The sequence below is a fragment of the Zeugodacus cucurbitae genome, chromosome 6 (genome assembly GCF_028554725.1).
Source record: "Zeugodacus cucurbitae isolate PBARC_wt_2022May chromosome 6, idZeuCucr1.2, whole genome shotgun sequence".
Lineage (NCBI taxonomy): Eukaryota > Metazoa > Arthropoda > Insecta > Diptera > Tephritidae > Zeugodacus > Zeugodacus cucurbitae.
The window spans coordinates 15642294-15657223 of NC_071671.1; the positions used below are offsets into that span (position 1 = coordinate 15642294).

The 14930-nt window shown below is 37.2% G+C and overlaps 1 protein-coding gene and 1 non-coding gene across 10 annotated transcripts in view; one reads left to right on the forward strand and one right to left on the reverse strand.

Moving 5' to 3' along the window:
• LOC105213275 (kinesin-like protein unc-104) overlaps positions 1 to 14930 on the reverse strand; it is a 100273-nt gene that overhangs the window by 5432 nt on the left and 79911 nt on the right. For 6 of the 9 annotated variants that reach the window (XM_054232983.1, XM_054232989.1, XM_054232982.1 and 3 more), the window contains 18 exons: positions 12879 to 13001; positions 11322 to 11995; positions 11148 to 11262; positions 10424 to 10590; positions 10169 to 10359; positions 6245 to 6500; positions 6023 to 6176; positions 5759 to 5936; positions 5609 to 5699; positions 5248 to 5544; positions 4813 to 5175; positions 4123 to 4312; positions 3491 to 3883; positions 3310 to 3427; positions 3012 to 3035; positions 1714 to 1903; positions 1517 to 1653; positions 1305 to 1406 (listed from right to left, as the gene is read on the reverse strand). In XM_054232983.1, coding sequence (XP_054088958.1) covers positions 1305 to 1406; positions 1517 to 1653; positions 1714 to 1903; positions 3012 to 3035; positions 3310 to 3427; positions 3491 to 3883; positions 4123 to 4312; positions 4813 to 5175; positions 5248 to 5544; positions 5609 to 5699; positions 5759 to 5936; positions 6023 to 6176; positions 6245 to 6500; positions 10169 to 10359; positions 10424 to 10590; positions 11148 to 11262; positions 11322 to 11995; positions 12879 to 13001 — 3763 coding nt within the window. The remainder of the gene's footprint in view (positions 1 to 1304; positions 1407 to 1516; positions 1654 to 1713; positions 1904 to 3011; positions 3036 to 3309; positions 3428 to 3490; positions 3884 to 4122; positions 4313 to 4812; positions 5176 to 5247; positions 5545 to 5608; positions 5700 to 5758; positions 5937 to 6022; positions 6177 to 6244; positions 6501 to 10168; positions 10360 to 10423; positions 10591 to 11147; positions 11263 to 11321; positions 11996 to 12878; positions 13002 to 14930) is intronic. The other 3 variants (XM_054232990.1, XM_054232988.1, XM_054232987.1) reach the window with 2 other exon arrangements.
• Trnar-acg (transfer RNA arginine (anticodon ACG)) lies at positions 11016 to 11088 on the forward strand. The gene has a single exon. It is a non-coding gene; the product is annotated as a tRNA-Arg (tRNA).

Below are 14930 nucleotides of genomic sequence, written 5' to 3' on the forward strand. Positions count from 1 at the left end.
ACTATGTATGCCTCTGAATAAGTTATTTATATTTTGTGCACCATTTTTTTTGCATTTATTAAGATTAAAATTTAATCTTTCACCGACCATCATCATCAACATAACCTCCTACACTGATGATTGCATGACAATAAAATCGGGCACTGGAATTGATGACATGTTAGCTTCATCATCATCGCTTCTTCTTTTCTATGAGTCTGGCACTCTCTCCTGCTAAATCCACTTTCCCAGTTGGATGAAGCAGTACAGGCTAAACCTTAACATTCACGGTGATATTCTAATACCGATCGTGAGTAACCCCAAAATTTTGGGCGATTAGGGAAAGTACAACTGGAGAAAGGACCTCTTGATATCTCCTAAAGCAAATCTACACAACGATAGCTTTAGCTACCTGTAAAGGAGCCTAACGAAGGGCTCACGAAGCAGTTTCATTTGCTGGAAGCGCAACCGCTGCCTAGTTGCATCAAGAGGTCACTCTTACAATACGCCGATGACATAACGCAATACGCCGACCAGACTGCGGACGCAAACAGCTTCAGACAGGTTAAACTCCTATTTATCCTGACTGAACCTGGACATACAAAATATATGTCTTGTATTCAATGCGTCCCTTCATGATACTAGTCACCTATTTGCATGACCAACGAACCCGACTCATCACTCAACACCCCTCTTTCTTTGGTCCAACCCTGTCGTAACAGCACATTTCAGGGGTCTACCGTTAGATAACCAACCTGGGCCTACCGTTAGATAGAAAGTTGACAACTAGACTTATTCTTTCCGTTTCAGCAGGGCTGGATAATCGTTAAAACAACCACAACCAACATTACTCAGTTTTGTCTAGACTAATGTAGCAGATAAGCCTAGACTTCGAATGATCTAAGTAAATATATAGTAACTGTAATAGTAATACTATTTCTCGAGAGAGGGAGAGACAAAGAATAGAAGAGAGTAAAATAGTTCGAGATATTTGATTCATAACCGTACACTGATTTTCGGGTGTGCTTACAGAGTGGCCTTAAAACCTTCCATCAGGAGGTAAGAAACTACAATTACATAAATTTTAACCAATTTGCGAGAAATATTGTACGAGAAAATAGGGGTAAAGTTAACAAGCGGTATTCAACAGTGCAGATTTTGAAGATGTCATGAATAGGTTCTTGTTCAATGCATAACCGAACAAAAAACTTTAAGGAAGCTGTCCCAGCCTTTTCAAGTTTAACATTGCTTCCAAAGGGTAACCGTCATTAAAAAAATATGAGGGACTGAAAATAAAAATAATAATTTCTTCAAAGTATACTCACTTTATCTGTCCAGCCAATAGCGGATTTATGGCGTATAGCCAATCGTGTACCTCCTTATCACCCAAGGTTTGAAGCAGATAACCACGATGTTTAGTGACAACACTGCAAAACAAGAAACAGTTCAGTTAGAACATGAATATTAGAAGAACGGCATAACAGAAAAAAGAAAAATCCAAAAAAATATATATATTTATATATTTATTTTTCTTTACCTAAATGTGTTAGGTATCTTAACCATCGCAGCCTGATCTTCACTGCACTCAACCTGTGCGGTCGCTAAGTTCAATACTGCACGCTCCACTGGGTCCTTCTCGGACTTGTAGATGAAAACATAAGGGCGACGCACAATCTAGTGGAGACAATAATAATTTATTAAAAGTGAAATCAGCGCTTTGTCTTTTCAACTTACCACCCAGCGCTTCTTCCAGCCGGAACCGCCATGTTCCAATACATTCAGCACACCCTTGCGCGCCACCACAGCGCTAACCCTAATCTCCTCCAACTCGGGAACGTACAAGCGAAGTGGTAATGCCGGTTGTGTAGCGGGTGCTGGCGCCTCCCAACCATTGGGCGCATCAGCGCGATCGGGCGAACATAACCTGTAAAAGTTGAAACAAATTAGAAATTATGGAGAGTTTAGACATAGCTCTGGTGTGAAGTACGAAAAACGGTGAAGTGAGAAGCGTACATTGAGAATTTGAAAAGGGTGAATGAAAAATGCGTTTAAATTTACAAAAGTACAAATGGAACATTGATATACTTATACAAAGGCAATAACGTAGGTGAGAGAGAAGGACAATGTGTGGAGTGTATGAGAGGTGAGTTTATGAAAATTGTAGTCAAATTGTGTGATAGTAAAAGTACTAAATGTTTATGTGTGAGTAACTGATCACAATGATCCGCTAATTGACTAATGTGTTAGTAAAGCAAATGTGTTAAGCTCTAAGTTCGAGATTCGGTGGCGTATTTTCAAACAATTGCATATTTTTTGATCGCAAAATTGTTATATGAATGGAAATATTTCAAAAATTTATAATTTCAACGTTACTATGCAAAACTTCTTAATTCAGCGATATTCAGCTAATTCAGCATATCTCTTTTAGCTATAAAGAAGAGCCTTTGTGTAAAATCTGCACAGATTTCTATCTTTTAAGTCAATTCAGCGTCTGTTTTGACTGTTCGATGTCTTAAATTATTCTCAGATGCTTTAACGTATTTTCAGTTTAATTCAGCGCATTGAAAACTTATTGAGTTATACTTGGCAAATGTTAACTTGATCTACAGCCATTTTTGTTCAATTCAATACACTGAGCAGCACATTCAGCTACTCGAAACTGTATGGTTTATGCCTTTTTCAGTAATGAATAGACAATAAGAACCTTTTTTCAAATCTAGCGGCTATACTTATTCGCTAAAGCTGGTATTCAGCTAATTCAGCGCTATAAAATTTGAGAATGTAGTAAAATTTTGTTACACAAAGTAATTAAGTTTTGTTAATTCAGCTCCATTTATTTTTGCTGAATAGACATTCCGTACCTTAATTTTGCAAACTTGCATAGTTTATGCAATTTGTTTGAAAAAAACGTCCCCTTTTGTGAGTAAAAGCTTTAACCGTAATTGTTAGAATAAAAAAAATACGAAATTTTAAAAGCAAAGCAACGAAAAATTTCGTACAAAATTCAAATTTGAAATCAATAAGAAAATTACCTTCTTCTAATTTTTGGTGTTGTTCTAATATGTTGAAATTTGTTTTGAGTTTTACCAAATCAAGAGATTTATACACAAATATAAAAAAGAAAAAGAACACAAAAGCAGAGTAAAAATTTAGGTATCAGATACATATTTTTGTTTAAATATTTTCGGTAAAAGTTTTGTTTGTAAAACAGAGGAGTAAAATCGTTTTCTTTTCTCAAGTAGAAAACTAAACATTTCCAACTAAAGAAGTGGGCAATCGAAAATTTATGCCGGGTGTTAGCAAACCCTAACTCAAAATCAGATTACTTACTCGATAGAGTTGCTGGAGATGCAGCTAACGGTCATGTCAGCGCAGCCCTCATCACTCGGCGATACATCCGACTGTGTGGTTGACTCTGCTGTGGGATCTGTTGCTTTGTTGTAGGTGCCTGTGGTGAGGGAAAACACACATTAATACATATTTATATAGACACCCTCACTGTACCGCTTACCCTGCACCAACTTCAAGCACTTCTGCATCAACTCTTGCTCTCTCTGATTGTACTCCCGCTCGGGCACAATCTGTTGTGGATCCTTGACGGGCGTCTGTGGAGATGGTGGTATGACCATATGTACGGGTGATGTGGCCGCACGCGCTGCCAAATTGCAGACGTCCTTCTCGGTCTTTGTTGTTGGATTTGGATTTGTGTCCATGCCGAGACGTTCGCGCAACAACAACAAATGGCGTACACGTCCCACCTCCTCGAGGCGCGTCAACTTCTCCAGCTCCCATTGATGATCGAAAATGAGCGAATCGCCACGTGGCCGCCAGCCGGAAAGATTCTCCTCGCCACGCACATAAGTCGAACTGGTGTCAAGTACGCGTCGCTGTCGGCGTTGCACACCTTTGTTTCCGCAGAACGTGAGAAGGAGAAAGAGGGAAAAGCGTATTAGTTGTGAGCTTTTTATGAGCTCGTAGCGAAAGCGGAACTTTTGAAGCTTCTCAACAATTTTTGTAATATATAATTTGAAATAATGATCGATTTCGTATTTGCATAATTAGCTGCTTCAAGCATTAAATGGTAAAAACAACGCTTTCGAACGGCAAATAACAAACAACCAACACTACGTTAAGAATTTCTACCTGGACTACCTGCTTCAGAGGCTCTACGCAATGACAATTCATAAACGCCAGACAAACGATTAGCTTCGGGATTGCGATACTGTCCGGAGAAGAGATGTTTCAACGAACGTGGTCCGGTGCGTGCATCACGTCCGTAAATGACCATACTGAGGTCTTTGGTGATTATAGCAGGGCGTGCACAGTTCTCGAGCTGTAAAATGTATTGCATAAATATTTGAATTACTTTTTTCATATTCAGCGCTTATTCAGCACATTAAGGTTAAACTTTTTAAAGCATACATTTATAAGCGAAAGTTGAAACTACATATTAAGCGAACTGGTATTATATATAGACACATTAGAAGCAATTCCGCGCATTAATTTATTATTCAGCGCTTACTAAGTGGTTGAAACATTAATTTGTCTTCCTGTTTCAAATATACATTGTTTTAATTTAACTAACGTTAATACTGTTTTAATTCATTCAGCGGAAATTCAGTATTCAGAATAACAAAATACTATTCAGCGAAATTTGTAATTTCTCTGAAACACTTTCAAAACACTTTAAGCAATTGAATATATTACTATATAATTATTTAGTTCATTCAGCGCACATTCAGCAAAGAAATATATAATATCTCTTTAATATAGGCTGCATAAACTCATTCAGCATTAATTCAGCAAAACAATATCTTCATCCCCACAACTTACCTCCAAATAAGCACTCAAAGTAATGTAAATTGTCTCGCCAGCCTGTGTAACGCGATTCAGCAATGTAGAATTGTGTAAGCTCGAATCCCAAGCGGCTTCGAAACGATAGAACGAACGGTCATCACCGGGTACATCGACTGTTTCGCCGGGGAATAAGCCCAATGACAAAACACACGAGTCTTCATCCAAATCATCTGAAGATTCGGGTGTATTGCGTATACGTCCCACAACAAGTTCACGTATATCGCGCCATTTCACTTCGGCTGTCGGTTCGTGTACGATAGTCATACGTATGCGACGTTGTATGCCCTGATGGAGCATGAATAGACCACGGCATGGAAGATCGTCGCTGTGCTCAACCACCTGTGGCGAAGAAAAACAAATTGAAGGTGTGTAAATATATGTATGAGAGTCTCTGAAAGTGATTTCACCCACCGATGGCACATATTCGCCGTTCGGAGCCAATTCGCATATCTCAAACCAAACCAAGACATCATGTTTTGCCAAAACTGTCGACGTCGATGGGCATGGTAGTGGGCCGAATTTGGGGCTGCGCACCGGTTGGCTAATGGGAATGCTTGGTGGAAGCATACGGCGTGGTGGTGGTCGTGAAACAAATTCCTGCTTGGCATCCTTATGCAAAGGATGTGTTTGGTAATGTCCGAAGATCTTAAACATGATCGGTTGGGTTTTCAAATACTCAATGAAAGATTTGGTAACGGGTACAGTTATCTGGTAGTAAAATGAGAGAATATTAATTGAACTGTTCAACAGAAAAAGCACTCAAAGCGCTAACATTTTGCACGTGGTAGAAGCCAAGTGGTGCGCCCGAAGCTGAGTTCTTGACTGGTTCGGTGGAGAAGGCCTCCTCATGACGATGCAAGAAGCTGAGGGTTGCAATAAAAATATAATATAGCTCACTTGCAATAATTTCAATGCGACTTACTTGAACTGACAGAAAATGTCAGCGTATTCAGCGCCAATTCCTGTAGCCTGTAGCACGGTAACACGGAATGTGAATTCTTTGCCAATCTGCAAGTGTTCACCAGGCTCTTCATTAGCCTCTTGACACTCAGAGGCAGAGTTTGAATCAATGCCACGTCCAGAATCAGCATCCTCAAGTTCTAGTGAATAGAGAAAAGCAAATATTAGATTTCCATTTAGCAAAGTCAAGCACCAAAACGATATATTTTTCAGCGCATACACATACCTTCAAGCTTGCTATCTAAACCGCCGTTATCGATATAACGCTGCACATCATCCTTCTCATTCAAAGCGCGATACTTCGGCTTGGCATCATCTTCGTTGAAAACTAAGCGTGCCGATTGCTTGACGCCATTATTGAAGTCAATGGACTCCTCATCCTGCAAATGAGCGGTTGAGAGAGAATAAGAGTTGAAGAGCATTAATGAATAATTTTCTGTTTACGCACCAAAACTGGTTGCACTGCCACGCGCAAGTAGCCACGCACATCGCCACGTTCATTGACAATAGCCACCTTATGTACCAAGGGTACCGGATATAGCAGATTACTCAGATAGATGAACGAACGTCCGACCATGCGGAACCAAGGGAAACGATCGTAGAAGGGATCACCGCCAGTCAGGCTCTCCACATTGTAATCGGGTGAAGTGGGGCTAAGTTCAGCCTCGTTGTGATACATTTCGCGCATTAACTCCAAGCGTTGTCTATGAACGAAAGCGGGAAGTGGCAATATAACGTGTGATTAGTGTTGAATATGGTATAATTTAGAGATATAAAGTTGTTAAGCTGGTGCAATTCAGGCGCAAAAGAGTAAAATTTAAACTAAAGTTCAAAATGTATGCAAATTAAATGAAACAACATTTAAGACCATATTGTTAATGAGTTGCTGAGTATGAAGTCATGCAATTCTAATTTAAACTCATTTTGGTAAATAAAATTTAATTGCATCTGTTATTAAAAATTTTTGATTGAATTTGTTTGAAAACTTCTTTGACTGAGTTTTCATGAAAAATTCGCTTCATTTTAACTGTTCTACTATTATTTACACTGAGTTGAACTTGTGGAACACCTCAAATTGTATGGAAAACTAGTTAATTGATATTCAGCAGCTCATATTATGACATTCCTCAAAGGCACATTTATCTTTTATACACAACAGAAAGGCATAACTACGAAAATTAAAAAAAAAATCAATAAAATATGTATTTTTGAGAAATAAGCTGTTTATTCAAAGAAAAAATAAAATATACTTAAAATAAGCATAAAACCATGCAATAAGTTAGTACAGACATTACATTTACCTAGAAATATGTTATTTTTTCAGGCAAACAGATTTCTTAATTGAGCTCGTGATTACATTTTTTTGAAGAAATTTTTCTCGCAATATTATAAGTAGTCAAGAGAAGTTTACCGAGTTCGTAAAAAATCTACTTGTTATTTTGAGAGCTTTATATGGTAATTAAGAAGTAGCAATCTATTAGTTTCTTTCGTGATGTATCGAGAATTTCTAAGTCAACAGTTCCAACTACTAAAGACTCTTATTGTTTTAAGTGATATAGTATTTGAATGGAATAATTCAACGGTATAAATATATCGTAAATGGAATATTTTCCTTTTCAAAGTTTAAACAGCAGATCTTAAAGAACCAGTATTATGTGGAACTAGTATAATAAAGGGTTTTTTCAAAAGGGACGCTAGAAATGTAGACCGAATGGGACAGTAAACAACATCAATTTTTTGCCGCTCTTTTGACATTTATCTTCAGTAAAGAAAGATATACGATCCAACAACGAGTCAAATTTATAAAAATTTACTACCAAAATTTGGAGTCAGTGGCCTCAACTTTAAAAACGCTACGTCCAATTTATTGTCGTCATAAACGACCTGTCAGATCAACAATTGAGCATCTATTGGAAAAATTTGGAGCCACAGGCCAGTACAAAATGTTCAATATGTCAGTGAGACAAAGAAGTGCCCGTAGTGTCGAGAATATTGCAGCCACTAGCGCATCAATTGATGACTAGGATGACCAAAACCAGTATCTCGTCGTTCTCAAGCGTTGAGCATCACTGTGACGTCGCTGTGGCGAGTTTTGCAACAAGATCTACGGCTACATCCTTACATTATCAAATTGATAAAAACTAAAGCCGCTTGACCACCAGGATCGTCGTATGTTCGTGAACTGGGTTGGACAACAACTTGAAAATGATCCGGATCTTTATCGAAAAATCATCTTAAGCGATGAGGCTCATTTCTGGCTGATTGGATTCGTCAATAAGCAAAAAAGATGCGGTTTGGTGCGGTTCATGAGCCAGCCGTACTTCTTCCATGATGATCAATACCGGCACGTTACTGTGAATGGGAATCGCGACGGCTCAATGAGAACAATATGTGGTTCAAAAGAGCGGCGTCACAATCCAGACAGCGAATGATTAATTGAAAACCAAGTTTGGTGTAACGTGTCATCTCACAAAATGGTCCAGTCAATTGGCCACCTCGGTCGTGCGATTTGACGCTGTTAGACTACTTCGTACGAATATCGAACGTGAAATTGCAGCAGTATCGGCCAATTTATGCTTGAAAACCGTCGAAAATTGGATACAGCATCTGGACTACTGCCAGCGCGCCCGTGGTGGCCATGCAAAAGAAATCGAGTTCCATATTATGTATGGCATCGAATGTACTTTCACAGGAATAAAAAAATGCATTGATATCCCAAACTTTTGTAGCGCTCTTATTGAAAAATCCTTAAAAACATTCTTAGTTTGGAGATTATAGAGAAATGCTACTATTTCAATTAATATGCCAAAGAATAACGTTAATCTACAATTACAGAACTTTATGACGATAATTTCCTCTTTATATGACAGTCGAACTGTATTTAATACAGTGTTGAACTTGTGGAACACTTTTACTAATAATAAAAAAGGGAGCTTAAATGTGACAACACGAGACTGTTCAACATATTTAATAACTGTTAATTACGATCTGGGACTCGTATAACTTAAAAACTGGCACAAACCGAACTACGAAGAGTTTCGAACTTCGTAAAAACAAAAAGAGAGCACAACATTTAAAATGTTTAACTTAAAATCTCTTAATTTTTAGATACACATTAGCATAAACAAAAATGGACAAAAAAAAATACAAATAGCAAAAGACAAGCTTGCGCTTTTCAAATATACAAAATTTAAAAAATAAAGACCTCGTTGTAGCGAAAATGAAAGCAGACCTAGATGGCATTAAGTTAGCCAATGAGAGACGAGACGGTGAACCGCCAGCACCGATTTTCTTCGGACTCGTACGAATCGCTGACGCGAGGCTATCGCTTAAAGGCGCCAACAATGACGAAGACGACATCGACGACGACGACGATGATGTAGTGTTAGCGTGATTTTGTATTTGTAATTGGGACTGTGGGTATGTATGAGTGTTATCGGAATTATTTGGTGGGGGATATGCGCCGTTATAGGAAGTAACTGTTGTTGCTGTATACGGTATCAAGCCATCATAATGCAGCGCGTCGCTTGTTAGCATGGCGCTATCGCCACACAATGAGGTTGTGTCGTAAAGCATGGATGATGGTGGACTCTCCACATTGTAGATTTGACGCATCAGCTCCAAGCGATAACTGATGGGTTGGTGTTTGAATTTTTGTTTTAGTATTTTTTTGGTTAAATTTTTGGACAGTTGGGTATGTGTTCGTTTTGGTAGGCGTACATGTGAGGTTAGGGCGAGCAGTTTGGAATATTAAAAACAAAAATGAAAAAAATACATAAAAATTTGTTAGTAAAGCCTAGGCTATGTATGTATGTTACTAAAAATACTGGTTTAATGTAGGTTATGAATGAATATGAATGAAAAATGTTATGTTAGTAAGTGACATGAGTGTGTTCGTATGCTGTGCGCAGCGCTTATGATGGTACGGTCGTAAATATTTCAGTAAAAACTACGAAATTTCGTTTACTTTTTAGTTTTAAAGCTTTTAAATATTCAGTAGCAATAATTTTTTTACGTTACTTGCAACAGAACAACCACCATGCACGTTCCAGAAATTATAATTGAATTAAAAATTTATTTTTTACTTTGCATTTAACAGAAAATGTTTGTATCAAAAGAAATGTACTGCATTTACCGCTGCAGTAACTCATTTCAAATGCCTTTGAGGAGCTAAATTTACTAAAATAAATTTTCCTAATAGAAACAGTGTTGTATTTTTATTCCCAAAAAATTAATAAACAATTTTAAGACCCAAAACAATGTTTGCGATTTTGAGAACATAAATTTTATGTGTGAAGAACATAGAACTACTCTCAAACTCCTTTCAAAAAAAAAAATTAAATCGAAAATAAATACTCTGCTGAAAACTTACCGCAATTTCTCCAAGGACCAATAGTGTGTGGCACCGTTTTTGGTGTCGGTCACCTCTACAGCCACAATGGTTTTCGAAACTGGTGGCGCACCAAATTCATCCTCGCTTTGCAAGGGCGTAGCGGCTGAGGCCAGCTCAGGTGGTAGTGGTGAGTAGAGTGTGTCGGTGAGTAGTGTGAATTGAAATTGCACCTATTAAAGAAGAATTTAAAAAATTACAATTTATTTGTTAAAAAATTAGCAAGCTCAAACACACCTTCTTCTTCAACTCTACAGAGATGGCATTTGCCTCTTTCAAGAATATGGCATTGCCCCAGAGATCATCACGCAGTGAAGTGAATTGATGGTAACGCCATTTACGGAATGCCCAGGCAGCTAAGCCGGCTTCTCGTGCATTCCAGCATGATTCGTAGAGTGGATTGGCTGTAAAGATTAGAAGAAAATAGTTTTGTAGTCACTATGCAGAGGTATCAAGAGACTATTGTTCAATTTGCAAATATACAACTCATAAAATCAGAAAATTTAACAGATGTTAAATAGACGAGATTTCAAATATGTTTCTAAAACAAAAAAAAACTTATTTTATTAATTTAAAACTATTTTTATTGCTTTTATACTTTTCGAAACACATCCACAAACAAAAATTAAAATCTAACGAAAAATGTTAAAAGTGTTGGCATCACTTGCATAGTATTGATATGAGTGATACTCAAACTGCTATTAAACAACAAAAGCACTATTACAACAGTGTCAGTTAAACTGTAAAAACTTTAAATGTGTGTGAAAGAGAAAGAGTTAGCCACGCTGACACACACTGAACACGCGCATATGGTTGGAGATTTTGTATCGGCCCTGTGGCGCAATGGATAACGCGTCTGACTACGGATCAGAAGATTCCAGGTTCGACTCCTGGCAGGGTCGCGAACAAATTTTTTTTCTTTAAAATTATAATAACACATATTTTATTTATGCCTACTTACTGTATAAATCCTCTTCCTGATGGAAATCTTCTGGTGAATAGCTGCTGTACATCGACATAGTCATCGATTGTTCTTCGACTTGTTTTTGCAGCGCATCAATGCGCGCTTCATAATTCTACAATAAAACAAAATATAATAAAGTTTATGAAGTATCCACCAATGCTTTCCACTCACCTTCCGCTGTTCCTCGAACTGCTGATCGGCCTGCATCTTCTCGCGCTTATACTGCTCCTCCAAGTTATCCAAACGCTTCTGCATTTCGGCCTTCAAATCTATGCCCTGCTTCTCCAACAGCTCACATTGTGCGAAATTCCAGTCCACCTGCTGTGTGTCGCACTTCTCCGTCTCATTCTCATTCTCGTTTTCTGTATTCTCTGTGATCTTATCGCGCAACTCACGCGCCTGCTCGGGATTGGTGAAGCGAAATACATGATTTTTACCCAGTATAACACGCGAACCGGTCTTCAACACCTCGGGTTCGACTAATTTGCGGCCATTCAAATAGACCAAAGCATCTTTGTGCGGTATAAGTGTAACGGTACTGCTACGATTTTCGAAAGTACAGTGCTCTTTCAAAATATGCGAACCCGACAATTGTATATCTTGTGGCACGTTGGCCTCGTGTGTGCCCAAACGTGTAATGCCGTCTTTAATGTAGTAGAGTAGACATTCCGATAAGTTGGGATCTTCATTTAGATTGACCAAATGTGGTGTCTTCTTTGGTGAAAATACACCAACAGTGTCGCCATCCTCCTTTACGGCTACACCCATTTCAGCAAACACCGCCTCGCGTTGTAAGCGTATCTCTTCGGTGCGTTTAAGTTTTTCCTCCCAAGTCTCGTTGAGTTCTAGTGGAAAGGAAAGTGATTAGACATACTACATACTTTTGAGTGGAGTATTGTAAAGAATATCTGAACGATACTTCAAAAGTGGTATAGATTTGAGGACATTATTTGATTAGAAAAAAGGGTAGTTGAAGTGTTGGACTCAAGCTGAGCCAAGATGGATAAAGTTCTATTAGCGAGCACTAAGATGGACCAAGGTGTCTCCGTTAAGGCTATGGTATAAATAAATGAATTTGTCAGGCCAGCTTATCTTAGATTAAAGATTTTATAGATGTATCAACGAATTTGTGGTAAACTCTTCCGAACATCCATAATGAGTGAAGAACTCTTTTGATGAGAGTTATTATTTAAAAATTCTTTAAAAATAAGGCTCAACTAGCGCCCACTAACAATTTCTGGAAAGTATGTGACCTCGTTATGACGGTAGTCGGATCTACTCTAAATATTATGGATCGAAGCGAAGTCAGACGAACAGTATCTTCGAAGAATGATCTGAATTAAATACTGATTAAACTAAAATGAGAAGCTCCGAAAGATACTCTTAATTAACAATTGATGAAACTAATTTGAGAATTTCTTGTTTTTATATATTAGATTGGGTATTTAATGGAATATTGGTTGATGGAAATCCACAAAGGGTCATAAGTAAGAGCTCAAGAGAATTCTGAATTAATTTATAGATTGTTCGTTGTTAAAGCTTTCGGAAAGCAAGATGAAATTTGACAACAGTGTGTGCAGAATTAATGCTTTGACCTGAAAAATTCTCCGAAAAAGCTTACAAGGATTTTCTGATGCTTTATGCTCTAAATGAGCTCTCACGCTTTCAAACAAAAGAGTTTATTTCGCTTATTTTCGCTCTCTATCTCTTATTCTTTACTTCACTTACCTGCAATCAATTTTTCGCTGGCCTGCAGCTGATCAACTGCCATTTCAGTAGTCGAACCATTGCGATTGCGTGTCTTTGTTGGCGACTTTATTGGTCCACTGCCCGATTTGGTCATTTCATCTTCTGTACAATGAGAAAAGATATTAGATACGTGCGTTTAGTTTTATTTGTTTTTTGGACATTGATAAGCGCATATACATATATATTTACATAAAGAGTAGTTATGTATTGAGAAGCGTGCAAAGCGAGAGGATAGTTCAAGTTTATATGACAAGATTTGTTTATTTATGTGTTTTTTGGAGCTATGTACAAATGTTGACGTGTATTTCTGTATGCGATGCTACTAAAAACATATTTGTTCTTTGATTAAAAAAAGTAATGGAAATGTGTTTTTTTTTTATTTATTTCCGGTTTAGTTATTAAAGTGGCGGAAGCGCAAAATAATTTCGATAAAAATGCGTTGAAAACAGTTATTTATATATTTATATATATGTTATTTTAAATAAACACATACTTATTTATGTCAGACGAGTACTGTATATATAATATATTGCACGCACAATTTGTATATAATTGTATTAGAATATAACCATACACTGGCGGTCATAAAAGTGAGCACCAGGTTTTCAAAGAGAGGGAGGAGAGAAACTATAATGCCTAAAATTTTATTTTATTTTTGAAATTTTTAAATTTAACGTAAAGTTAAAATGTTGCCAACCTATTCCAAAACAAATGTTTAAAAAATCCATAACAATATGGACGTCGAAATATAGTGGTTAAAAAAGGTAGTCTAAAATACTACCTGTTTCTAAATTTTATTAAAAATCAAAATGATAAAATAAATAGAATATTACAGATTTGCTAGCAAACAAACTAAAACGCTTAAGGTCTTTTGCCGGGGATTATTTTCGAAACGAATTGCAACTTTTTTGAAATATATAAGTAAACAAGTTAAATAATAATGGGTGATCTAAGTAGAGGTATTTTTTCAATAGCCTCTTTTTGACAGATCACGTTGTATTGTTATTTTTGTTCAGTTTGTTTAGCATTTCAGCATGGAATGACTTACGCTTGAAAAACGTTTACAAATTATTCAACTTTTTTATGAAAATTCACGTTTTGTGATTCGAGCGCTACACTCAACTTATGGTCAATATAATCGGCCCACTGAGTGTACTATTCGCAATACCATCACCGGTGGATAATATTCGACAGAATAAACCACGTCAAACACGTAGTGAAGAAAATATAGCAGACGTAGCTGAGAGTGTACACGAAGACCGTTGAGAGTCAATTCGGTCCTGTTCGCAGCAACTAGTACTGACGTATGGAGCGACTTATCACATTTTACGACGAGATCTTAAATTGAAAGTACACAGTTTGTACAAGAACTGAAGTCGTTCGCTCTATGTGCTCTTGAAAAATTCCAAGGGTATGTAAACAAGCATGATTGACGCATTTGGGACGAAGAGCAACATGAAGAGATTCAAGAGATTCACACCGTTAGACTTTTTCCTGCGGGGATATGTAAAGTCTAAAGTCAATGCGGACAATCCAGTTTCGATTTAGGCCTTGAAGCAAAACCTGATGCGCTTCATTCGCCAGTTACCAGTCGTAACTGAGAAAAAATAAATGCCAAAGAATGTTATTTCGAATGATAATCAATATTCCTCATTAAATTAGAATTTACTGTGTTTTTTTCTTTAAAAAAATAGGGAATCTCGAAATGGAGCACCTTTTATAAAGAAAAAGTGCGGTATCAAACAAATTATTCAATCATTTGGGTGTTTACTGTCGAATATAATAGAACGAAGAGTTGCCACTTTCGTGAAAATCTTGATTAAACCAATTTGGCCTTTATATTCGGCATAAAGTCCACAAGAATATCGAAAATCATTATAAATAGTATATGGAAGTTGGTTAATTCCTCGATCGATTTCAACTATTTTGCAACACTATCTCCAAAATTTTGCTAAGATATCTCTAATTTTAAAGGTACGATATAAAGTCCACCAACATTTTGAAATCCCTAATATTAGGTATATGGAAGCT